This window comes from Seriola aureovittata, chromosome 16 (genome assembly GCF_021018895.1).
Source record: "Seriola aureovittata isolate HTS-2021-v1 ecotype China chromosome 16, ASM2101889v1, whole genome shotgun sequence".
In the NCBI taxonomy this organism is placed as follows: Eukaryota; Metazoa; Chordata; class Actinopteri; order Carangiformes; family Carangidae; genus Seriola; species Seriola aureovittata.
In genome coordinates, this window is record NC_079379.1 from 11903635 (window position 1) to 11930979 (window position 27345).

The 27345-nt window shown below is 39.7% G+C and overlaps 1 protein-coding gene across 7 annotated transcripts; it reads right to left on the reverse strand.

Moving 5' to 3' along the window:
* Positions 1-4109: 4109 nt before the first annotated feature.
* Positions 4110-27243, reverse strand: dennd3a (DENN/MADD domain containing 3a). Of its 7 annotated transcripts, none has more exons than XM_056399875.1 (31): positions 27030-27242; positions 25394-25521; positions 23491-23592; positions 22884-23039; positions 22517-22652; positions 21986-22101; positions 21756-21886; positions 21538-21649; positions 21286-21405; positions 20660-20758; positions 20409-20528; positions 19696-19811; positions 18961-19116; positions 18717-18813; positions 18516-18619; positions 17482-17687; positions 17239-17398; positions 16559-16715; positions 15976-16198; positions 14267-14346; positions 13838-14017; positions 13452-13622; positions 12396-12525; positions 12007-12114; positions 9680-9777; positions 7565-7719; positions 6887-6953; positions 6643-6715; positions 6284-6402; positions 6015-6152; positions 4110-5910 (listed from the first exon to the last, which is right to left on the reverse strand). In XM_056399875.1, exons 3-31 carry the CDS (start codon positions 23569-23571, stop codon positions 5716-5718), a joined length of 3804 nt encoding a protein of 1267 aa, XP_056255850.1. In that variant the 5' UTR covers positions 23572-23592; positions 25394-25521; positions 27030-27242; the 3' UTR covers positions 4110-5715. The 7 variants fall into 7 exon arrangements, with proteins under 7 accessions (XP_056255850.1, XP_056255852.1, XP_056255855.1 ...); XM_056399877.1 differs by lacking the exon at positions 27030-27242 and adding an exon at positions 25704-26142; XM_056399880.1 differs by lacking the exon at positions 25394-25521 and having other exon boundaries at positions 21756-21877; positions 27030-27243.
* Between the last annotated feature and the right edge of the window lie 102 nt (positions 27244-27345).

The window sequence follows — 27345 nt, forward strand, 5'->3', positions numbered from 1 at the left end:
AAGGAATATCTGTCGGAAGAAGAGACGTAGCGCTGGCTTCCGCCGACGTCACAGCTGATTTGCATAAAGAGGCAGGGCCGTGGCGGTGATATACAAAGAAGCCAAGAGGCTCACTTTTTAAAGGGCAATACCGTAAAACCTTTGTCAGTGGTAGATGTTTACTCAAGGACACATTTTAGTACTCGTGCTTTACTTGAATCTTTCCATTTCATTCTTCGTAATGCTTCTATTAGTTTACATTTCAAGGGGAAATAATACAATTTTTAACACACAATTTATCTGAGAGCTACAGGGTGGGTTCAGGCAATTAATCACTAGATTGTCAGAAATTTAGTACAATATCACACATGTTGGCATCTTGTAACCCGTCTTCTAGAGAAAAATTAAATTTTAAGACCAAATTTGTTTTAGCTAATATCGAGCTCATTTGTTGTAAACTTTTGTTTTATCAATTTAACAATTAACAATTGCTCCTTTTGTTTCTGTATGATGTTAATTCACAGCATCATTCCATCACAGGAAAACTGTAAGGCTGCAACCATGTACTTTCATTATCAAAACATCTGATCATTAATGCATTCAGTTACTTTCATTAGGGCACAGTGGTCATAGTGTACAATGCAATATTTGATGTATTTTGTTGGTTTGAATACTATTTACTAAACTCTGAAAAATACAATACATTCATGAGACTTTGTAAAACAATCACCAAGAGACTCCAATTAAAACATGCAAAAAATGTTCAAACCTATAACTTTTAATGCATTTATTGCGGAAATCATTTGTTGCTCCAGTTAGTTTTTTCAGTCACTTGTTAAATACTGAAATTTAAGCTTGCTTCTAATTTCACACAATACTGCTAATTCTCTGTAGAAGGTGACAGCAAAAGATGGGATTGTTTGCTTAGGTGTGTGTATGTTGGGGGCCTGAAACAATTCTTGGTTCACTGTTTTAGTTGATGTTGTGTTGAAACTTGAGTTCCTTCCTGGCCTCTGCAGTTAACAAGATTCAATGCTGAAATAAACCTGTGCTTCAAGCTGTGACAGATGTCTGTTGAGTTCCAAACTCTCTGGGTGATGTTCTCTGCCTCCGAGGGTAAAAACACACCTGACTTGATCTTCCAGAGTTTCTCTGCAAGCCAGGTCTTGAATAATATAAAGGCTATAGTTTTTGCATGCAATGCTGAGTTACCTTCAAATTAGCAAGAAAAAGAGCACACAAATATTGCAAAACTGCTTTTAAAGGTTTAATAACTGAGGGGTGTTGACATCCAGACTGATGACATGTTTTGGCTTCTGACGCCCCATTTGATCGGGAACTGATACCAGAACACAGACGTGAATAGATAATAAATGGGTGATGTGAGAAGCGACAGAGAAAGGAATGTTTCCGGGTGTGTTAAAAATAACTCTTGTAAATTCAGTGTCAGTCACCTGAGAAGATGCAAACAAAACTTGTGCCATCATGTTAGGTGAAGGATGGAGACATTTCCAGGAGACAGCAAAAAAAAGGTGGCAGAGCAGTGTAGTCATTGCAGGATTGCTCACAGTAACCTGGACACACCTGTTTTTCTGAATGTAAGTAGGCAGACTTAAAATATTATTACAAAATCACCATCATCATCTTTGACATGACTGATGTGCAACTCTCAAAATATCAGTCATTTAAATGTAATGCTCTCTGTCATTTGTCTCGTCTTGCATGTTGTGGTGTTTTGTTTTTTTTAACCTGCATGAAAACAAAACCATTACCATATAATAAGAGAGTAAATCTATGTACATCTGTCAATGACACCTGAGCGGGATAAATTTGTGTTGCAGGGATGTAACCTGTGAGTGAAACACTAAATTCAGCAATGAATTCATCCAATCTAAAAATGTATAAATGAGCCACACTGCTGCCTATAGTGATCTTCATTACACTGAACATGGGCAGTGAAGTATATTTTGGCTTGTGGATGTGGACAAGACCAAAACAGAACTGTGTTAAAACAACAAAAAATGGCGTGTGTTGGTGTTGGCATGTTGAGAATATGTAATACAATCCAGGAAGTCCAGTTTGAGTGACAGCTTATGAGTCTGTTTTTTAGTTTCTTAGAGAAGAAACACTGCACAATGATCAACCAGTAATGTGCGCTTGCATGAATTTGATTGGCCAACCCTAATCCTGCATACACCGTCCTGCAGCCATAAATACTAATGTGTATTAAGTGTACTGTTATCTTCTCTCTGAATAATGTTTGCTAAAAATATGAATTTCGTGAGTTGTGTTAAATCTTTACAGTAGCACAGACAGCGTGGGGAAGTCAAAAAGTCGTGAGATGAAGTAAATTATTGGTTTTGATCTTTTCATGGGATTTGTTGAATTACATAAATTACCCTTCAAAAACACAGATGTTCTCCATCAGTATATAACTTATGTCATAAGGCTGCCCCCTCCTGACAACTAAAAAACACACTCATCTTTTTGTCTTTTGTTGTTTTTTCTCAGCCACCACAAAGAGTCAGGAATAGAACTTAAGCACCACAGGCTGCACCAGCTGCTACGGTGCTAAGCTAAGAGGAATTTCTATGGTTTTTCCTCATCGCATTGCACCCCAGAGCACCCTGCCTTCCTTAACTAGAGCTCCTGTTCTGACACTGCTGAGTTTTTCAAGTCTGGGTTTTAAGTTGCAACACAAATGGCAATTGTGTTTTTTCCCTTAAATCTAGCCCTCACTTCCTGTATGTAAAAATTTGTGGATTAGAGGAAACTGATTAAGAGCTGCATGAGAGACAGAAAACAACTTATCTTCCACTGCAGACAGGGCACGAGTGGACCTGCACGCTGAGAGATTAACCGCTGCTCATGGCTTTATGTAAACAAAACAATGTCCAGCACAGAGGACGCACACAACCATTTGCACAAATACATCTGCACACAAGTTCACATCCACATACACAGACAATATTTGATGCACAATAAGGGAGTCTAAGTGGAGCTTTGATGTAAAAGTGCCTTGACTGGCTTTCACCGGGAGGTCAGAGGTCATTCACACAGTGGCACCCCTGCAGGGACTTAGTGTACTTCTCAAGGACACTAGTGCAGGGTGGACCCAGTCTGTTCTAGCTTTATCTTATAACTGTATTACCACTATACCACCCTGCTGCCCAAGCAGAGGAAGCAGGAGTTCAACAGCATGGAGTTACTTTTATATTGTGGAGCTGAATTAGCTAGTTGATTAACTGATTGGTTAATTGACAGAAAATAACTGGCAAATATGTTTCATCTTTTCAAATTTGATGATTTGCTGCTTTTCTTTCTTATATATGAATATTTAATGAAATAACTTAGGGGGTTTGGATTGATGTACAAGGACTAAGGGTGCAATCACCCTGAGCTTTTGAAAATCATTATGGGCATTCCTCACTATTTTCTAACATCAATTGACAAACGGTTGATTGATTAGCTGAGAATATAATTAGTAGATTGTTTGATAATGAAAATAATTGTAAGTTGCAGTCTTATAATGTAGATTTTATGAGTTGTGATTTGTGAAACTGAACTTCATAAACTATTGTGCCAAGCTTGCCCCCACTTTAACTTGTCTTAATATCAAACAGTGCCCTCTTCTGGCAAGCTTAAAGAAGTGCATTATATTATTATTTGCTTACATTGCTAAGTTCTGGGATGGATACAGTAAAACATGCAAAGATCAATGACTTTGTCACATTGTAACTTTATAAAAAGCTCTACCTGAATTTATCACACAGAGCAGTGGTTCACAACCTTTTTGGCTTCTGATCTCTCAGAATCGATCTCTATCGAAGTGAAGTAATATGTGCTGACCCATCTTCATCAGTTGCATATGATGAGTAATTTTTTTGTTTTGTGTTGTGTTTTTTTTCAGTTTTATGTGAATCATTTTTAATGAGGTAAACATTTTTGGTACTTCACAAGAAGAAAAGCAAAGATCAGAGGAACATGTGAATATACGTCTATAATTTGGTGTAGGAATTATTTTCTTCTTTCCTGTACTGTGAGTTCTCTCGTGACTACAGGTTGAAAACCACTGGCACAGAAAGTAACTTGAAACTTTCTCCTGTTGAAAATAAAGACAAACTCAAGACTTCCTTTAAAAACTGTATTAAATTTATTAATAATATATTGTGTAGTTTCATATGAAATTTTACAAAAGGTCAGTGGAAAAAACATATAAATACAATAGTTGAGTTGTTGCATTGTCATCACTTAAATTTAAAAAGGGAATATGTATCATATTTATATTCACCAGTTATATACACTGTATAAATACAATAATAAAAAAATTGTTGAACCTTTGATTGAACCTCAGGTGACATTGGCTCCTAAAAGTCATTTTGTTGTTCAGATGATAATGTTTTGTTAAAAATGGGGGAAAAAAATTATTTTTCTTGGTTCTAATTTTTTAAGAGTCACAGAAAGTTGACACGTTGTTGAGTAAATGTGTAAATGTAAAAGACTGGAAAAGTAAAGGAAAGAAAACTCAATGTTCTCCACATTTGAAGAATCAATTACAACACCGTCTGTATGGTTTTACTTTGTTAATACAAATAACACTATTGTAAAAATATCAATAAAAATGTACAGAACACAAATTCCTACATATTATAAATAGATTTTTAACATATGTTGGGTATGTTATGGCTTGGTCTTTTGCCTCTCTCCTCTTCTTATAAATAACTAAATGCTTAATATGCATAAGGCATGTTATAGCCAGGAACTTGTACTTGCTTGTTGGTCTGTTTTTTTGACTAGGATCATCAGCTTGTGTATAATAACAGAAACTTTCCTTGTTAAAACCAGCTGGTCTGTAACAAAGATAAAACTGTACTTGTAAAGAAATAAATAAAGAAAAATGTAGAAACTTTGTCTGACAATGAGGTAAGTATTTTGCTTTTATGGGGTTAGTCCTTATTTTCTGTTTTTAAAATAGAAAATTCCAGTTGTGGCGAGACTTTCTTGAGCTGCTGTGGAACACACCTCTCTGTACATCACATGTGAGTGGTATCTCACGAGTTTGAGTCCAGCTCCCAACTTTGTATCTTATTTCACCACATTTCCCATCACTCTCTACTGCACGTTGTCCATTAAAGCATATCTTCCATCAAAACAAACTCTCCTCAGGTCTTTCTCACAGCAATAGCAAACTCTCCAGTGACAGGAGTTTTGTTTTCAGGGTAGTTTGAGCTGTAGAGATTTGCCTCAAATACACAGTTGGTGGCAAGGCTCAGTCACATGACGTTCCCACACAAAACTAGTGAGATTAAACTTACAATAAACAGGTAACAGCAATACAAAAGGCACGGTATGACGATATTATAAATACTAAAAATGTTTAAAACTTTGGATTAAAAAGAAATATCCAACAGGACTTGCACCCGCTTTTCTTTTTTTCAGTCTTCATTTGGTCCTCATATTCCCAAAAAATAACATGTCAGTATCCTCATAGTCACTGTTTTGAACTGCTAATCACCTTTACATAGCATCATAGCAGTATAAGTTATGTAAACTTGCATCACATGACGGACATGTGATTACATGTAATCTCTACAAGTTTGTGAATTTGCTTCCCCTCCCTTTAATCTGCTTTCCAAACACAGAGCTTCACTCTTTCTCCCACAGATCCAAAACCTGGGCTCCTCCTGGAACAGTTTCATCAGAGTTACTTTGTCCATTTCCAGTCAGTAAACCTCTCTACTCCACCTTCCAGATGGCGATCTTTCCGTCATGTTTGCCAGCGCCACTGAGGATGTAGCGATCCTCGGCGGAGCACAGCGCCGTCACCTTGTCGTTATGGCCGTGGAGCTCCTTAAGTACCAGGTGGCGTTCTGTGTCCAGGATATAAATCTTCCCTTTGGTAGAGCTGCGGCCCACGCCACCAACCCACACCTAGAGAGAAGGTTTTATTTCATGTCGCTTCCAATATACAGTATATAAGAATAAGAATAAGAATTTGTGTGTTCTGTGTTTGTGCATGAGTAGTATATACTAACCTGATTTTTGACTTTAATCATGCAGTAACATCCGGTGCAGTCCTGCAGCGTCACGCGGTCAAACGGTTTGGTAGGGTCCTTAGTATGCCAAATACACACTTCTCCTGAGTCTACACACACACTCCACAGCTCTTCCCTCTGACACACACAACCAAAAACATACCCAAGAATAGGGTCACACTCAAATATAAGTCACTTAAATTGAAAAAAACACAAATACAGAAACAGAAAGGTAAAGATAAACATGTATAGAGTTGTGTGTGTGGTACCTCAGGTAACAGCAGTATAGAGCTGAATGTAGCTATGGATCCTTTGTGTTGCTCTGGTAGATTCAGACGATGTTTCAATGAACCGTTCCTCCACACCTCCATTATACTGTCCCTGGAACCTGGAGAGAGAGAGAGAGAGAGAGAGAGAGAGAGAGAGAGAGAGAGAGAGAGAGAGAGAGATAGAGAGAGAGAGAGAGAGAGAGAGAGAGAGAGAGAGAGAGAGAGAGAGAGAGAGAGAGAGAGAGAGAGAGAGAGAGAGAGAGAGAGAGAGAGAGAGAGAGAGAGAGAGAGATTATTTGGTTCCTACTCTCAACTCTCAGCTTCCCAGTTTAACGCTTGTGTAAATGGGAGAAACTTACAGCACCACAGCGTGCCATTCCGGCTGTTGACAGACTGAAGACAATCGCAGGAGAGGCGAAAGTGCCTCCTCACCTGAGCGAGAAACAGAAATCACAATTTATGAAAAATAAGTCTTAGTTAGTGAGAAGCAGCTCTAACTAGTGTTGATACTTGAACTAGCCAAACTAAATTACTTCTAAAGCTGCATATAGGACGCTGCTTCAAACTGTCCCCACTCTAACAAATCGTTGGTTTAAAACTGACCTGTAGTGTGGATATGTCCCACACCATCACGGTTCCCTCTGTACTGCAGGAGTATGCCACCTTCTGGCTGAAGAACAAAGTACACTGGTAAGATTTCTGTACATTTAAACACTTTGAACACATGTCACTTTGATCCAGAGTTCAGCATTTTTAATCGCGCACATCATTTACAACCAACATGTCATTGACTTTCATGGCAGTGATGGACGATAAGGCGTCCCGAAAAACAAAGCAGAGCCATTTCCTCCATTGAGTGCAACATTTACTCACAGTATCAGGAGGGGTGCATTATGGTAGATAGGCAATGGCCACTTACGCAAGAGAAAACAGAGGCTGTGTGTAAATCATCATAAATGTTTGTTGTCAGTTTAACCCATAGTTAAGTTAAGTTTTTAAATAAATGCTGTTGACCTGTGATTTTTACTGATGTGTTGACTAGAACGAGATTTGAGGTGTCTTGTTACACAGTGTCTACATTACACATCTGCCAGTCCTATATAATGTTTTTATACTGTATATGATTCAAATTGTAAAGAGTTGACATGGTCAAATATTGCATGTCAACGTCAGGTCCATTCATACTGACATTTTATGACAGAATATGATTCATATTTTTGGCTGTCAGGCTGGTTGTACATATACTGACTGTATGTGTATATGTGTTTTTGTGTGTGTTACCTGTATTTGTCTGTGTCAAGCGCCAGACCGGTGACCTCCGCCCTGTGCTCAGTCAGCTGTCTGTTACACACCATGGCCACCATACTGATGATGTAGATAACTGAGTCCTCAGAACCCATCCACACCTGATCCTTGTCAACACCCAGCATGCAGTTCTGAAACGGAGAGACACATTACTGATCAGGAGTCACATGGCTGCGGAGAAGGGCAGAGATGGAGGAAAAGTAGTGGTTTAAATACCAAATACAGAAACATTAGAGGCCGATATCTGGATGATTAACAGGAAATCTGAGGTAAATTTTACATTAGTCACAGTAGTTTCCTTTAGAACAAGGTACAGCAAATGATTAGCTGGTGTAATAAGTCTAATTGCTTGCACAATTGGATGTGTAAATAAAAAGTAAATAAGGAAGTAAAAGCTGAAACAGTCTCATGACTCATAAGTTATTTTTCAAGCAAAAAAACAAACAAACATTTGATTACTTTTGAGTCACCTGGGGCTTCAGACAACTGTGATGAACATTTTTGAGAGTGAATGCGCTTCAATTTGGGAAAAAATTTTAGTGATGGAGAAAGCTCATTGTGTAATATCTAACTTCTCCAGTAGGTGGAGACATTGTTTTAATAAAGTGCAGTACTTGGCTCCCAAACACAGTGTCCTCAACAACACTACATCTAGCATAGAAGTCTGCATTTATTCTTGTGTTAAACAACATAAAACTACGAACAAAATCAAGCAGAAAGTAAGAGCACGGTCCAAGTGTTTAATATATGAAGAAACCACACAGTCTATCTCTCACACAAATACAGGTTAACTTATTTCATGTGACTGTGACCTGCACGCTTGGAGGGTCAGTGATTAGCACAGTCCTAAGAAGTGCCTTAAGAATTTCACACTCATCCTTAACCTAATTTACCCAGAACGCTCTCCTCAAGGAGCTTCAAGACGCTCCTGCCAACTTCTACTTGTTTATAATTTCTTATGAAAGTTTGCACAATGCAAAACTTTGTGCACTTAGAGGGAATGAAAGGTATTCAAAACACACTGTATAGTCCCCAAAACATGTGCTTGCAAGTCTTAAGATAACTCTGGAACAGTTTGAAATGAAGCAACGGGAGCAAAAAAATAAACCTGAGGAAAACAGTTTATGTGTATCTGATGTCAGTGGAATGCATGTGCTATCTGCCGATTCTGTAAGTGAGTCCCCCAACATGAGTTAAAGCAGCCGTAACTACCATTACTTCTTGCTATTACTTCTGCTACCTTACTCTGAGGAACAGTAACTTTGTTTAAATTTACCTCAATTGATTCACTGACTCAGAGAGATATGTGTTACTTTGTCATAACTGAAGTGCAGAAATCAAAATTAACCAGGACCCAAAACTCTTACTGGAGAGAGTGTAGGTCACCACTGGTGAACCATGCCCACATAATTTGATATCACACATATTTTAAACAATTTTGAGAAAAACTGTGACACTTCATGTGAAAGACACTGGGTTTTAATATTGACGTCTTGTTTCTCTTTCTGTATTTTGGAGAGATGCCTAAATGTTTGTGTAAAACTTTTCTCTACTGTTTACAAATCTCTACGGCTGGAGGTAAAACTAAATGCCGCCTTCAGGGAATCCCCCTTCTATAGGTGTTTTCACAGACACTGTCAACTATGTAAACTCCATCTAAAAGGAGAAGACTCGCGCTCTACAGTAAGATGAGATTGAACAATACTGGATGAAATGGAATTGTTATTCTCCGATATTTACTTTCCTCTCAGCTTTGTTTTGGTCTTAATGACTTCATCCTACAGCTGTTCTTGTTCTCATTTAATAAAAAATAAACGTTAAAAAAATGCATTTAGGAAACATTTAATCAATGACAAAGTAAACAGGATTAAAAATCTTTACTGCCAACTTTTAGTACTTGACAAATTCTGATCCTGTGCGCTGTGGACACGTTTCATACATTTCAATAACCCGCCCAACTTGGAAACTACTCTGCATCTTCCACCCTCTGTGTCTTGTTGCGTCTCCTGCATCTGTGTTTATGCCAATTAATTAGTGTGTGTTTGTTAGTGTGTAGTTGCATGCCTGTATGCGGTGGGTGTGTTTTCTTACCAGTCTTGCATTCCCAACCTGACAGGTATGTGTGAGGGACCAGCTGGAAGCATCAAACACCATCACCTTCCCTCCGCTCACAGACACCCACAGCTGACCTGAAACACACACACCCACACCCACACACACCCACACACCCACACACACACACACACACACACACACACACACCCACCCACACAGCATAATTGTTATTTCTCAATACCTTATCACAAACTTGTTGGCTACAGCTGCCTGCTTTACTCTTTCAGCAAGCAAAGAAGAACTTTGAATTATCAGCACCGTTTGAAACTTTGCCAGTGAATTACCATTAAATCAGTTTATATACAGTTTACAAATATAACATTATTTATATATATATATATATATATATATATATATATATTACATATCTAATCACTTTTGTAACAACCTTCATTATAATTTTACACATTAACACTAAAAAACAACTCCATGACTTGTATTTTTGAAATATCAGGAACCACTCAGGAGTTTTCCCAGAGTGACGACCCAACAGTTTGAATGGAAAAACTTCATGTTCAAAACTATTTTTTCTGCAGCCTGACTCCACCCAGGTTTCACCTAACGGTCAGATTTCCTCTAACGTATTCATTGCTATTTAAAAGCAGCACTAGCAGACACAAAGAGAGTGACATCCTGTATTTCACAGGGAGAGAAACAGAGAGGGTCGGTAGGACGTAAGAGAAAGGTTAGTCCTCTGAGGAAGCTTGATGTAGAAAGTGAAAAAGAGAGAGAGAAGGGAATGGAGAGGAGAAAGAGAGAGAGGGGGGGTGGGGGGGTGGCCATGTGCCAAGAATTCAATTCAGTGACCTATATTCACACTAGAGAGAGAGAGACAGTCAGGGAGGGAGGATCTGAATAGCCAGATTTGTTCTTTTCCCCAACAGAAATCCCAAAGAGCTGACTGCTATAGAAGAACTGAGCAGTGTCTGTATATATGTGGACCACTGAGTATCAGTGTGTTAGTGCTGGGGGGGTCAGTGTGCCACCAGCCGGGCATCTAAGTGGCCCCAGATGGTCTGTCCGCTGAAGGACATGGCTTTGTAGTAGTTTTTAAGCTGCTTCTTATCCGTCTTCCTGCCACATAATGTGACAGAGTGACTGCCCCCCCCATAATAAAATCTGAGGACTGGATGCAAGGACTGGGATTTCCAGCAGGGTGGCAGATTAAAGGGAAAAACCCAGTATAAAGTGTTGTAAAGCTTCTTGACAAAGAGCCTACAAATCTCTGAAGCTCTACTGGAGGAATGAGACTTTCCTCATTTGGTGTTTTAATGTTGGTGCTGGAGAGAGCTGTCAACAGGCTGATTCAGAGCTTCAATTGGGGTTCAATTCAGTAATTGTGAAAGCCAAAGCACATGATTAAAATCATTTACATATACAGCACTCATCGAACCATTCAGTGGCCCCTCATGCCACGAATGGAAGGTTTGCAAGGTGGGCATTTTCTCTACTCACTTATTTGGGTTTTTCCTTACTTTGTCACCAGTCTGTACAGTTCACGTGAGCAACAAAAGAGAGTGGTGAAGTGGCTCCACATTCTTGAAGAATGAATAAGCCATTTTTTCCAAATTAAATGAACTTGGTTTGAACCCTCTGTTCTGTGTTGTAAAGATCTCATATGCCTATTACAGCTCATTGCATAACTCAGGATATCCCTGCTGATTGGTCCAAAAAAGGCCTTAGAATTACAGGACAAAACTTGGCTAAAAGTTAAGTGTATTCTTTTACTTTTTTGCTCAGAGAGGAACAGCATAATGTGATACATATTTACTTTTGTCAAATGGGATCCTCTCACTTATCCTGTGCTTTCAAATGATTTCACAGCTCCCACTGGAAAGGCCAAATTGTCTATTTATGACTCTTATTTATGAGGAAACGCGCCCCTCCCTGTATGTTTCTAAAAGATTCTAAAGCCAACTTCCTTATGAGCAGCTTTATGACGGTCTGTCACTCTCTTTGAATGAAACAGACTTCAGTAATGGAGAGTCGATGGCCAAGCAAAGGTCATCTGTGAGTGTATTAATCACTTGGTGTGTATGTCATTGAGCATGTGTTGGCATCACAGTTTAAACTCTGGATTGTGAAAATTACCTGCTTCTCCAAACAGCCAATCAAATCACAGATTCTGACACTGACCAACCAGAGGGGGAGAGAGAGTGAGAGAGAACGAGAGAAAGAGAGAGAGAGAGCGAGAGAAAGAGAAAGAGAGAGAGAGAGAGAGAGGTGGGAACCTGACACTTCTGGGTTACTTAGTTACAGGATAGACTCAGGAGCAATATGTGTGTGTGCGTGTGTGTGTGTACCTGGTGTGTATAAAAGCACATCCACAGGCTGAGGTTCAGCGAGTTCCAGCGAGGGGTTAATTTTGTGCTTTAGCGTCTCTGCAGTTGTCTTGGGAACCATCATCGGGACTAGAGGCACGGAAAAGATAAGTCACTGCCCTTTACCAGGTGGTGAATGCACAAACACGCACTAAAAACCCCAAACAGCGATACAAGTCTCCACACAACCTCTGATGAGTCATTAAGGGACACACACAGTTTCCAAATGATCCCAAACAAAACTTGACTTGAGTGTTTTAAGTAATAGAGAGTCAGTGAACCCTTCCACAGCTCGTGTAAAGTAGCATCGCAGATGGCAAAATTAAAGCAAACTAGACAGCATAAAGCAAACTATCAACATCTTCCACTACCTTCCATCTTGATGCGGTCAAAGTGAGCCAGTTTAGAAGCAGCGTAGATGGCTTTACTGCTCTGAAGGCTGCCCACTACTGCATCCATTAACAAAGCATTGGTCAGAGCCTGCTGCATGTACTGGGGGTCCTGGAGAGAAAATGTGCATATACAAGTTACAATACATTTGACATGTAGAATATTGTAAACATTACAAAGGACTGAGTGCTTTACAAAAAGGCAAAAATAAAGAGAATTCACAAAGAAAAGTCAAAATGTGGGTGTTGTGTTTTGTGTTCAAAATTGACCAATTCCTAAACTGCAAAAAAAAACTGCAATTAATAGTTATTTTAATTAAGGATTATGGATATCTACTGATCATTTTCCTGATTAATCAATTCATCATTAATCTATAAAATTTAAGTAACTTGTTTCTTTTATGCAACCAACCGAACAAAAGTCAACTATACTCAATTTACTATGATATATGAAAAATTCTCACATTGAGAATTAGTGCATATTAGAAGGTTAATACTGATACTGATTTAATTTTAAAACTAATGATGCCTTAAAAAGTGTGCTGCAAATTAAAGAAGTGCCATCAAGGCTGCCAAATCTTAGAAAATACTGGAGCTCCTCCAGCTTGTCGGATAAGTGGGATATAAATGTGCATCTATAATATACCAGCTGACTGCACAGACTGCAACTGAGGGGAATTGACAGACCTCAGAAAATGTAAATGAGAGAAACGAGAGCGGGAACAGTGAGAGAGAATAAGGACATAAGTGTGAGACAGTTACATCATCTGGTTTCACAAAGGAAGTTTGTGAAACCAGGCTGTGTATGTTTGGTAATATACACATGATGGAATTTCAACCAGACTAATGAGGGTCACTGCAGTTCACTTCTCACACACACACACACATAAAGTAATTGATAAAAGGTAAAAGGCATAGTATGAGTAATAAAGACACGTAATAATTATATTAGTAATATATACTGTACTATTTGATTCTCCCCCTTATCCCTCATATTGGACATACACACACATGCACACCTTTCAGTTACAGCTTTACCTTGTGTTGGTCAGCCATGTTGCGGCCGGCCCACATCTCTTTGACCATCAGGTTCCAGAGCTCAGTCTCCGTTTTCAGATTGGCCTCGAACGCCTCCTTCCTGCCCCGCACACGCAGCTTCAGGCTGGGGATTCGCAGGAGCAGGAAGGGAGCGGAAGACACCTTCACTTCCTGAAGGGAAAGAGATAAAGACAAGATTTTAGATTCCCGTTTCAGGATCAACATACTCAGAGTGATCCTGGTTCTCTGGCAGCATATTTTGCATTGTTCTCTTCTTTCACTTACTTTAATCACAGTTGTTAACACTCAGGAACACACAAAGATAATCACCCCGCTGAAAGGCCAGCCTGCCGCCCACTCCATCTTCATATTTCCTTTGGTCTCACCTCTAAATCTCGGTACTGTGCCACCTCCACGTATCCCGGTCGTCCTTCGGTCAGCAGGAAGAGCCGCCGTTGAGTCATGGCGATCTTCCCCACCCCACGGCTCGTCTTGACCGAGGAAGAGAGCTTAAAGACGCACTCGCTGGGTTCAATGTGCTCCAACACAGACGCAGGCAGGCACACCTGAAGATCACACAAATACGATTCAGCAGTCTAAAAGCTTTATTTTCTGCTGATTCATCCTCCGCCATGGTGTGGGACCACATATCACTGAGAGCTCCCGTACATGGATGCTGATTTCATTTATCAGTGAAATGTCAAGTCAAATGAACAGCTTTTTATTATGAGTTATTATTGGTATCATTATTAGTATATGGTAGCTTTGAGGTGTTACACTGTATGTTACAAGTAAAACATACTGTATATACAGACCTCCTGTGCTTCAGCCTCAGTCTCCTTCCAGATGGTGTAAAACACCCTGAACAAGTCTGGACCAATCTGCTTCTGATGACCTGCATCAAACGCACACAAACTTTCAAAAATAGAGTAATACAGGATATGCACAAATTCTCCTGATTCCCCTGAGTCATAACACGCTCGGACGACTGAGATTTAAAACTTCATTTTCATCTTCATTTACCCAGAAATGGTTGACTGAGCTGCTGTTACGGAAATGCACTGCTTCACACACACTCATACAGACATCTGTTAGGTGACCAGGCTGACTCTTTTTTCTCATTCCATGTGGTCCAATCTGTCAGTATGCTTGCATAGTGAGTGGCTGGGGGTTGACGTCCTTACTGTATTACAACAATGACTACACACAGTGCAAAGTCCGCGCACTCCCCCACACTCAACCAGCATCCCATACAGACACAGCCCTGTGTTAATGGCCACTGAGAAGTAGTAAAGTCACAATTTAGAAGAGAAATGTCTTTTCTCTTTTGGAGTTAATAATAATAATAATAATAATAATAATTTGTGGATAACAGTACATATTCTGTTTATTTTGTCTCATAGTGTAGTTGAAGGTTCCAGGAAAAACATAAATTTTTTAACTGTCTGATCCTTCCTACTTTAAATGATCTATTGCTATGTCGTGGCCAACATCCCGTTTCAGCAAGAAATAATAACGGAGATAAAATACTAAATAAAAGGGCACTGGAAACACCGTTTCATTCTGGCTTCAAGTAAACACAGAAGGAAGACGACTTCAGCTAAATCTCTGTTCATCTCTGTCTTGCTCTTTACTTCTCCAAACAAATACAAAATAATATTCCATAGGGATCCGACCGTCTGTATCTCTATCTCCAGTGCAGGTCAGAAGAGGAAACAAACTCTTGCTCACTATATCCAACAGGATGTAAAAGGCTTTTTCCAATAACATAATGTGGAAAACAAGATAAGCTCTCACTCCAGCGTTCTAATCTGCTTTCTAGCACACAATTTTGGCAAAAACTTCAGCTTCTGTAAAAGCACCTCAGCTTGGCTTCTACCAACTCCTTTCCTCTTCTAAGTTCTTATATTAACTTAAATATCCCTCATTACTGGTGATAGCTCAAATATCTTTTCCTTGAGTCCTTGCTAACACGATCAATCTGAGTTCACAGGAATGTTGTCAGGTCACTGCAGCTCTCACAGTGGCAACTACTTGTAACTGGTTGCTCGTGATGTTTGTTATGTCTGAAGTGAAGCTCATTTCAATGCCAATGGTGAAAGTATAGACACCTGCCTGTATACATGGCAAAAGGGCTAAGGTATGTAGGTATTTTCGTCATGGTATGTAACTGAATATTACAATTAGTCACCAGCTATGTGCCAGTAAATGACACCCTGGTTACACCCACAAAACCAAACAGGCCTGCATGATAAACTCTCTTTCTTCAAGAAGTAGTGACGTAATGATTAACCCGAGGAATAAATGTTTGCCTGGAAAAAGGAAGGAGGAGAGGTGTAGCTGAATGCTAATGTGCATAAGAGTGTGTGTGTGTGTGTGTGTGTATGCTGAGACTGTGAAAGTTTCTGAGAAAAGCTCCACAAGGTAACCTGCGTTTCGTAATTTCATGGACTGTAGACAAGGTTCAGTCACGTACAGTATTCACACCTGTACACATGTAAAAGCAGGATACTGAAGGACTTACCGACAGTTAGAGCATCAAAGAGTCTGTGTATGGTTCCTTGGTCTTTTACAATCCCAGACTCCTGGATACATTTCACAAATTCCTCCAGTTGCATGTATTTTTTCGGCAGCTGGAAGTGCTTCACGGCACCTTCCTCATACCCGTTGCCATGGCGCGCACGTTCCCGCTCCTGGTCCCTCTTAACCCGGCTGATGAGCCTTTTGAGCTCTGGACGTCTGTCTGCCTGTGGAGAGATTTGAACAATTACTACTACTAGGGCTGTAACCAATGATTATTCTGATAACATAATTAGAGATGAATCAGTTTTTTTCTGTTTAGCCTACAAAGCATCACATTCAGTATTATCAGTTTCATATCGATATTATACCATCTAACAACAGCACAATGACTTGACACATTAGTAACCGCAATATACTTAAAGCTCAGAGATTCAGAATTGTGAAATGAGTCATTGATAGCAAATGGTAACCTGACCGTTGAACAGTATATCTGTGGCTCTGAAAGTAATTAACTGAAGTAAATCCAGAAAAGAGCGTTACATCTCCATATCACAGTGACCTCATTCATGATGGCCTGGACTGACCTGCAACCGTTCACCTTCTGGCAGGGAGTCGACCAGTGACTTAACCATCTGAGAGGGGAAGATATCTGAGTCCGTCTTATAGAGACTCTGGAAGTCATCCAACGCATCCAGACGCCTGTTGGACACGGTGTTTACCAAACCACGCAGGTAGTGGTACCTGTAAAAGACAGACCCAGAGACAAATGGACTGGGTTAGGTGTCTGACAAGGTAAAAGGTTAAATGTAATGTGTAGAAGTCAGTTGGTTTACAATTGGTGCTGAACTTTATTTATAGACTTCTCTGGTCTGCATCAATGATCACCACCAGAAAATTTGGTTATTTTAATACTGTCAATCATTGCTTAGCGTAATTGTCAAATTAACCTAAAAAATTATTCATACTGTCATCAATCACAACAGTGTAAAAATGTTTAATGTTCAATAACCTGTGTTTCTACTTTCCCCCAGAAAACAATGACAGAGCAAGAAATCTGACAGAAAAGCAGAAAAACAAATTTACTATTTTCTACAGTAACAGATTTGTAGTGTAAACAGAAACTAAAGCAAACTAACTAAAGCAAACAAGTGCAAACTGCAAGAGAGCAAATACTGCGCAGGATTTTTTTTACAGCATTTTTTTAAACTTTAGATTCTGTTTAGCATCAAAGATTTTAGCTTTCTTTATCCTCTCCTCACAGTACCTGGCCAGCAGAGCAGCCTCCTCAGGTGGTGTGGCGTTAATAGCCTTCCCCAGAGAAGACACCATATCAGAATAATAGTTCTGTATATAATGATAGGCCAGAGGCGGGGGAAACTCTGGGAGGCGGAAAACCTTCACAGCTTTCTGAGGAGACTTCAACCCTGGAACGAGACAAATGAAATTTGAAGTTAAATAACTCTTCATTAACTCTCTATCCAACCCGTTTTCCTCCACTACTACTAACCAATATCAGGAGTCATCTTTCTGAGGGAGGCTGGCCTGCTGCAGCTGATGGCAGTCATAGTGTCACTTGCAGGTTGCTCCAGGTTTGGCAGGCTGGCTCCCAGCCTCTTGCTCAGTCTGTTGTCAGGGCTGGTGTAGCTGCTGTAACCGGTCCTGGACAGCTCAGACATGGGGGGACGACGAGGAGACTCTGTCATCGCACGATTCCTGCAGAGAGACGACGATGCTGAGGTTAAGGTTGGTGCTGACAATGCAGGGTGACAGCAGGTTTAAGTATATTAAATTATGGTCCAAGTCAATATTGATATTGTGACATTTTCCTTCATGGGGGGGAGGGGGGCAAGCTGCGCAATACACTCAGATGATTAGAAGACAAACAGATGTAAAGGAAGGTAGAAGATACAGTAAGCCACCCATTCCAGTTATTCAATATGTGTTTATCACATTCCTCACTGTCTCAACACATACAGATTGAAATGCATAAAAACTAAAGGAAAGCTGTGTTTTGTGTTGATTTTATGGCAGCAATGAACTATCAATTACTATCAATTAATCTGCCAATTGCTTTCTCAAATAATTGAAAATGCACATGTTAAGTTCACAGAGCCCAGTTTGACATATTAAATGTCTTGTTTTCCAAACAAACCTCCAGAGGCCAAAGATATTCGATTTAGTGTCATAAATCAGCAAATATTTGCTTTTGAGAATCTGAAACCAGTAAACTGATTAATTGGCCAATCTTACTGGCTCAGAGGGTAAAACAGGTTTAGGGCAGTCCTGGAGTCAGTGGCAGCCTAAGACAAGTATCCTCATTTAGTGTGTGAGAGGATGGAGGACAGGAAGAAGCTAAGTCATGATTCACTTGTATCCACACTAAGACAGTGGACACCTATCTGGGAATTCATTAACATTTATGTCAAAATACCTGTTTTAATGTAACAAACAGCAGATATTTGATGTAGAATGCACCTTTATGCCCTCAGTGTTGCCCGATTACCTCTGTCCCTCAGTTATGACATAATAGCAGCCCCATACCTGTATGCATTGTTACGCGTATTCTGCTCCATGCAGCTGAAGGTGTCGCGTTTCCTGTTCAGCCTGTCTCGCAGGAATGAGTGGAAGATATGAGTTTCTAACACCTGGGGAGAAACATGCAGCACAGCCAGTCATGGTTGGTTTGTTTGTTAGTGTGCGTGTGTGTGTGTGTGTGTGTGTCTTGTAAAGGTGTATGTGTACCTTCTTGTAAAAGCACTGGTCTGCTGGTTCCCTGGTCCTCAGAAACTCCTCACTGTTAAAAACTCTGTGCTCATGGTTTAGAAAGTCCTGGACGCCTCTGACAGAGTGACAAACAACGACAGACAGACACAAGTACATTTAGACAAAACAAGAGGCATGGTGATGAAAACTATTTTATTCTGACTCACTTTGAATCTTACAGACCTATTAACCTGGTGACCAGAGGACACTCACAGCACCCTACCTGAAAATGTTGACCACTAGTTCCAGGGCGATGTTTTGTATCTGTGTGTTCAGTCGTCTCTGCCAGTCTCTCCGTTGGTACCGCAGGGCATTGGCATCGGTGCCCGCTCCGAGGTGACATAGCTCCAAGTCGTAATGAAGCTGGAGACACTCTGCCCTGGACAGACAACCAATAAATATGTAAGAATTATGTAGTAGTATCTAGTATGGCCTTCAATGACTTTCAGTTAATTCAGCATTTTAAACTGTGCTCTCCTTGTAATTGATTTAGCAGGTATATAGTGATTTAAGTGTAATTGTGTACCAGTTTTGATCCAAGCTGAGGCTCCACTGCAGGTTCTAGTGCCACAGTGATTTCGAGTAAATATGTTCTGCATAGTAGAGTGTTTCATATGGCTAAGCATGGACTGTTTATGGGTATTAAAGTATTTAAGTGGTTTATTTCAAAGCCACTGAAAAAACAAATCAACAAAAATTGGTTCAGTTTTGTCATAAAACAACTTATCCATTGTCAAAATATTCACAAGAACAAAATAAAAAACAAAAAATCAAGAACAAAACAAAAGAAAAAAATTCAACCCAAGATGGATTATGCACATGCAATAACACAAAATACAAAATGATACAAAATACAACAAACTATCAATAGCATATAACAGAAGTAAGCATGTCAGACACTACAGCCAGCAGCCTTTACAATGCCGTGTGTATGTATGTGCGTGTGTATGTGTGTCACCTTGACATAAAGCTCTCAGCTGCTGCCACAGGGATAGCTGGTAGGTCAGTGGTTTCAGAACATGACGACTGAATGAAGCCATCATCAATATTCACCAGGATTAGGTCTTCTGTCTCCTGTACACAAGCATAAACACACACACACACACACACACACACACACTTAGGTACAATGGGTACAGTTTCTACACAGTCTGACTGGGCCCTGCTCTGTAAGACTAACAGACAGCTACTGTTAACTACATGAAATGAGTTTTTTTAAGACTCTGAATAAAGATGAACGCAGTGGAGAATAAACACTTCACTCACACACTACGCATTTAAACACTACTTGTTTGCTATCTGAAATGGCCAGGATGTTATAGGGTTATAGTTAGAGCAACATTTATCTAGTATTTCCACTGCTTCAGAATATATGTTAAGTGAACAGAATTATCTTAATAACTCCTCCCTATCATAAGGAGGAACAACAGCTTTGATATCAACTTGATATCACCTTAAGTCAACATTGATTGCTCCCACCATCTAAAGTCAGATTAGCAGGATATACCAACATGACCTCACAGAAGGAAAGCAATCAAATCAAATCAAGTTTATTCATAAAGCACATTCAAACCAACCAGAGCGCCAGAGGAAGCCAAATGTGTAATCCTTGATGATGATAAAAAACAAAGCCTTTGGCTTTAACATAGACAGTGATACTGGAGCACTCACGGCAGCAACCTCCTCAAAGTGACTGATGTGACAGCCCATTAGGAAGGCAGTCGGAGCCATGAGGAAGTCCAACATTCCTCTCGCCAAGACAGGAACATAGGGCTGCTGCCAGGACAGAGGCTGAGAGAAATGTCAGAACAACAGGAGACAGATGAAAAGATGGATGAAACAACACAACAGAAAGTAAATTTACTGCCGTTGTAAAAAAGGTTGTTAGTATTTAAAGGACACGATGTTCCTCTCACACTGACCTGCAGGTACAACAGCAGACTCTCTGCAACCAGAGTGAGTCTAGCCCAGTCGGATGAGAAGAAGACCAGCCTCTGCTCTTGAAGAAGGCAGGACAGCACCTGGAGAGAGGGAAGCCTCAGTGTGTCAGCTATACTATGTTTTTTTTTTCCTCTGCTTTAATTATTAGACCGCACTTATCGTTGTGTGCTACATTACTTCCCATGACAGGCAGTTCCAGTAAATCTGTGAAATCTATAGGCGTAGCAACACGAAAGTCTTTTATTGATTTACAGTATGGTCAGGACTTATGCTGCAACTAATGATGATCCATAACTGATCCATAATCAATTAATGAGTGAAATGAATGTGAAAAATGCACACCGCAATTTCCCAGCGCCCAGTTTGAAGATGACATCTTCAAATTGTTTGTCCTGTCCAAGCAACACTACATTTCCAAATGAAATTCGATTGCTTGACGACTGATTTAAACTACTGATCCATTATCGAAATGACTGTCAATTAATTTTCATAGGGTCCACTATTGGATTGATTCCTCCCTTCACCTTTGTACCACTAGCTGAATCACTTTAAGACTTCTCCTTGCCATTATAACACATGCTGTACCAGGCTCTGTGTTTTGAATCACCTGGAGGAGTGTTGTGTGTGTGAAACAGAGGAAAGGTAGATGCAGGTCGATGTCGATAACTGGGCTGTCCTGATCGTCCCTGGATGGAAGAACCACCTGAAGAGGACGGAGGCTGAAGGACTAACACACACACACACACACACACACACACACACACACACATTACTGTAAAGATCTAGCAAACAGGACAGACAAAGAAAGACAGAGCGAAATGGCTTGATGGCGGAACAAGAAAAGCAAGTGTTTTCTGACCACGTGTAGCTGTCCAGGAGGCGGTAAAGGGACCAGGGACAGCTTGGCTGAAAACTCCTTGATTGTCTCCTCAAAGTCGGCTTGTCTTGCAGGCCGCAGCCCGACCAGGAGACTGAGAGGGTGGAGGTGGGAGAGAATTTAGGAGATGTAGAGAAGGGGTTAAAATTTGTCAGTCTTAGTGAACAATTAATCAAGGTCAGGTTAATAGACATTATTACCATGACAAGCAGTCTCTCAGAGCATTGTAGTAGGGGAACTTGGAGATGACACACACAGCGAAGGGTGTGTAGAGACGGGTCTTTGATGAATTCCATCTGTGGCCATTCTGGACAACGCCTTCCTGACAGGACTGACAGAGCAATGAGAAACAGATGTCTGCATTCACTGGATTCAGCATGTTTTTATTTAATATTATAAGACAAAACAGTTTGAGGGCGTCTGTTTGTACCTGGACAGCTCTGTAGCACTGCACAACAACCCCATGGGTTCGGTTCCCAAACAAGTCAGTGAAAACCAGGAAGTGATAACTGTCTTCCCTCTGCTCATTGGCTAACTGAAGACCACCTATAAAGATCAAGAAGATATGCCACTAAAGGGAGCAGAGCAGAGCCGTATGTCACATTGTCAAGGTGCAAATCCTCATCCCTGTGGGCGATACTGATGTGTAGTTCACATTGAGGACTTTTACAAAGATAGTGATCCGTGATGGTATCCACAGTGCATCAAGGGAGGGGTCAACATGACATTATCTAGTTAGATCAGTAGCAGTGGCACATATTGCCATGTGTTGAAGAATTGATATACAGGATAACTGGCAAACGTTAAACCACTGGAGATTTAGTGAGTTACTAGAGATTAATTTACTAGATGAAAACATGTTGGTATTCTAAAGAGAGGTTTACCTCAGCAGTACGACTGTATTATTAAATTCAAAACAATGTTAATGTTAATGTAATGTCCTTGGTGAAACAAACTATACCAGGGAAACAGAGCTGCGGCAAGGCGATGAGGTCCAGATCCTTTGGAACACTGATGTCCTCTGTCGCTGACGACACTTCAGCACGATTAGCTGCATCTCCATTAGATAATGACTCTGCAGCACGATCACGCCTCTTCTGCAAAAATAAAAATTTTATTTTTTTTTTTTTTTTATGTATTTTATTTGTAAATCAGACTGTACGCAGATGGCTGCTACATGTACCCAAACCTGTATCCACATGTAAGGTGATGGGATGACCAATCACAAAACAGAAAGAAAATGATTTTCCAAAAACTGTCTCAAACTGGCCATTAATGTCAGAGTTTAGATTTAGAGTTTTATATAAAAAGTAAAAAAATGAGTTTACCTTCTTGATGAAGCTCCTCCTCCTCTGGACACGGCTGAAAGCTGGACCAATCGCCTGACTAGAGTTGGTCTCCTTGGAAACAAAAGGGGGGGCATGGACCTGCAGTACCTCCGCTTCCAGCACGGGGTGTTCGTTTAACTTGCTCTGCTGATGAAGCTGCGACACAGTATGGATTTATTTTTTTTTCCTTTTTGATAATGTAGTAGTGACTATATACATTAATACTCTACACTACATTTATTCTAATGTCTTAATAACTTGTGTTATTATAATTGTACTTTCAACTTGGCATGGGTGTAACTAGAAGAAATTGTAGTTTTGTGTAATTGGACCATTTACCATGTAAACAGACAATGTTGCTACTTATACTGCAAATAAAATATTGGTTTTTTGCATTTTTTCAAACAATAATGTGCGCTTCCTAGATATTATGATCAGTAGGTGTGAGTCAGTGTTTCAAAGAGTTCAGAATCCAGAAATAGAGTCTATGTTGACATCGATGTATAAATGCAGCCAGCATCTATCTGTTTGCTTACTTTGTGTGACAATTTTAATGTGATATTGTGCACATGATTTTGCTTCAGTCTTTGTATATGTATATACAGACCTGGTATACGTCTCGAAGCTTATCAATCGGGGCCCCAACCACTACACATGCCTCCAGCAGTCCAGACGGGAGCTCTGCCATCACACCCAAGCACACACACTGCTACAAACACACACACAGTGAATTTAGATGAGATATCATTATAAGTTTGAGTTATACAACAAAATACCATAAGATAAGATTAGATAGATAAGATAAAAATTTGTCAAGAGTTGTTGTCATTTATACCAAGGGAGCACAACAGGTTTATGGCAAAGTTGGATATAAAGGATTTTTGCATTAATGTGAACACTGAACATGTCGATTCAGGTATTTTTTTGAGTTTCTCAGACTCTCTGAACTCTCAGGAAAAAAAGTATTTTATCATGATATACAGGTCAGTGTTGTGACGTAAAAATTAAAGAGAGTGAGATCACTCAACCTTGTTAGTGTTGCAGACAGCCACTTAAAAATAAGACAACCTGATGAATAATGACAATGACAGTAGAGGCTGCGGTGAAGTTTACGATATTTCATGTTTTAACCGTGACTCACAACAGATTCCGTTAACAGATGCTGATCTCATCTGAGTTAAAGTTGACCACATAACAAAACTAGAGCTTGAGTAATCCTATTGTGAATTAAAGCAGTGATCAAAATGAGCAGAATCTTGGTTCCATAAAGCAATACACCAAACACGCACACACGCGCACACACACACACACACACACACACACACACACACACACAAACAAATCTCCTTGCACAGCTTCCTCCAGATGCATGTCAACACATGTACACACAGTCTCACACTCCTGTGGGCACACTCATACACGCACAGCAGATGTTAGGGTTTGGTCACCAGTGCAGTTAACCAGCTTTGTCAACAGGATCAATTGTGCCTGAGAGTGAACACTGAAGAAAACGCTAAAAGCTTTTTTCTGTTGAAAAATAACTCACACTGAATTTGGTTATCATCTTCAGCATAATTAACAGCGCTGTTAGATGAGCTCAAGGGCTCATTCATCGGCACAGCTATCAGGCTGCAAATGTGTTCCTTTTACATCTGAAACTAACCGTAATCATTATTATCATTATTGATTAATCTGCAGATTATTTTCTTGATTCAGTCTTAAAATGAAAAAAAAAACAAAACAGTTCCCAGAGGCTAAGGTAACAACTTAAAATGACTTTTGACCAAAAGTCCAATACCCCAAAATTGTTCAATTTACGATCAAAGAACACTGAGAAAACTGTTTAATTTTTGGCATTTTCACTTAAATAAACAACTTTCTATATATTTTTTTATTTTTATTTTTTGCTCGACTATTCAATCAACTGACTGTTTTGGATCTAGCTCTTTTTTAAAGAAATCTTTTGACAGTAATAGTAATATAAAAGTGGATATTGTTATTTCTATATATCGTTAGTATTATTCATATTTACTCTAAACTATACTTTATTTCATATAGTGGTCCTGTCATTGCAAATGTTTTGGTCAGGTTTATCTCTTAGATTTTTTTTCCAGGTAGGTTTGATCGAGTTAACATTTGTAATTTTCAGTTTGAACTGAGCTAAGCTACAGAAAGCCACAGTCTTTCCACGTAACCCCTGGTAACTGCAGAAGTGCTCCAGCAGTACACATACAGTACCCTCGCTCAGGTATCATCAACATAGAGAATTGCTTTCTCTATATCAACCGTACTGCATACCTACCCATCTGTCTATCTGGCTGAAGCAGATCCAATAATAAACATCTGACATGCATTAGTTGCAGCTACAGGCTAAACCCAAGGAACAGCACTGTTTGGTCGTCATCTTTTTCTCAAACTCTCTAACATCTTTCAACTTTCCTTCGATCTTCTCTCTACCCCTCTCTCATCACACCTCCCTACCTTTTCCCCTTTTTCTACTTTTCACCTACTTTTTCATCCCATCTGTTTTCTCTTTTCTTTGTTTTGCCATTTTCTCTTCTTTCTTCACCTTCGACACGCTTGTTTGCTTTCTTTCTTTCAGTCTTCAGGCCATTCCGGCCTCTGACTAACTACCCTGCTGTGTCACAGAAACACACACACACACACACACACACACACACACACACACACACACATTTAAGTCATCTATTCCCTGAAAACCTCTAATTTTGTAAACCCTGTGGGGGCGAGCGTGTGTGTTTAGGCTGCTTATAAACTCAAAAAAGTCCAACAATATAGCAGTTTTTAGAGCTATCTTACTCAGACAAAGTGGCAGGGCAGTCTCTTGCAGGCAGACACACATGCACTGAAATGTTTAATAAAATGAAGATGTCATGAATGTGAGACTGAGACAGACAGGAGAAAAACAGAGAGAATGCATCAAGAAGTTTTGTCCTTCTGAATAAAATCAGCACTTAAACTGAATTCCACACCATTTTACAAAGATTCTGAAAAAAATACAAGCAGAGAAACAGCACTGAGTGGAATAACTACCATGACTATACCTAATAATAATAATGTAGTTGAGACTTGAGTAAAGAGAGTGGCTTTGAGGAGGTAACCCCATGCTGTGAAATGCATACATCCAGAGGCTGCGCAGGACCTTTAACAAACAAGTTTTGCTTCATATCTCAGAGAGGAAGCTACTTTGATGAAGTCGGCAATGGCACACACTTGTGCTGGCAAGCAAGTATTTTACAGAACTGAAAAGACATGTGGAGGAGGGTTTTCTTGCAAAATAGAAGTGGTTAGGAGAAATAACACACTTAAAAAGAGAATAAAGACATTTTAGGAATTCACATATGTGACTTGGGGCAGTAAATTTGCATCACTAGTCCACAAATTGTAATCAGATGGATTTATGCATTGTAAATTGGGACTTTGCCATCTCTGTTGTTCAAATGAGGTTTAAAGTTCTTGTTTGACACCAAGTTAGAAATGCTAGACTTTGTAAATACATAGGCCTACCTAATATATTTTGCATTCTGCTCTACAAAACCAGGTACCTTTTTATTATAAATGGGACAGCCTCTCTCTTTTAAAAGGCAGTGAAAACACAAACTCAAGGGGAGAGCGGTGCATGTTTGGAGTTTATACTGACACAGGAAGAGGGTGAACTCTTAAATGGGTGACATGCCCCCTTTAATGGGCACCAGACAACATTTACTAGGTCCAGTGATTCATGACCAGAACCAGCTGACAAAATAAGGGAAGCCTGCAGTAGGAAATTAACATATTTTATCAAGACAGTCTTTAAAATATTTTTCAGATTTTTCTTCCCTTTTTGTTCGCAAAACTTTGCACTAAAACATGTGAAAACAGTGAAAACGGAGTCAGCATAATTTTTTTTATGCAGCTGTTTCTTTTTTTCCCTGAGTTAACGTTAAAGTAACTATAGATGTGAGCACAAAAAACAGGCTGTCACCAAAGCAGATAATGTTTAATATTTTCTTCATTTAATTTAATTTACTCATTTCTATTAACAACGGATGTCAACGTATACTTCGTTAAGGAACACGAGACCAACTCGTTGAGATCAGTCGAGCAAAATTCTTGACACAGCAAAGTTAAAAATAAAGGACTGACCTTAAATCACTCGATTTCCATTCCCACGGGCGGACGGTTAAGTTACCTGTTAGCTCCAACTCGCTGTCATGAATCATTTGAATCTCCCAAACGACACAGTAATGGCTTTAACACTAGCACTAACATGTACAGTATGCTGTGATTCAACGGTTACCGACACACATACACACTTTACCGCTGGTTCTCTGTCAAACTCGGCGCAGCGCCACGTCCAATTGGACTTCCTGTTTTTCAAATTTCAAAATAAAACAGTTTTCTTTTGTGTTTCAGTAAGCTGCATTAAGAGTTCTAATAGCGCCATCTACCGTACTTTTAT

Coding starts and splice junctions, on each gene's coding strand:
- dennd3a (XM_056399878.1), bottom strand. CDS start 23,571: ATGGCAGAGCTCCCGTCTGGACTGCTGGAGGCATGTGTAGTGGTTGGG. Junction 22,102..22,516: donor GCCGCAGCTCTGTTTCCCTG/GTATAGTTTGTT, acceptor TGATCTTTATAG/GTGGTCTTCAGTTAGCCAAT. Junction 14,018..14,266: donor CTGAGGCTGAAGCACAGGAG/GTCTGTATATAC, acceptor TGTGATCTTCAG/GTGTGCCTGCCTGCGTCTGT.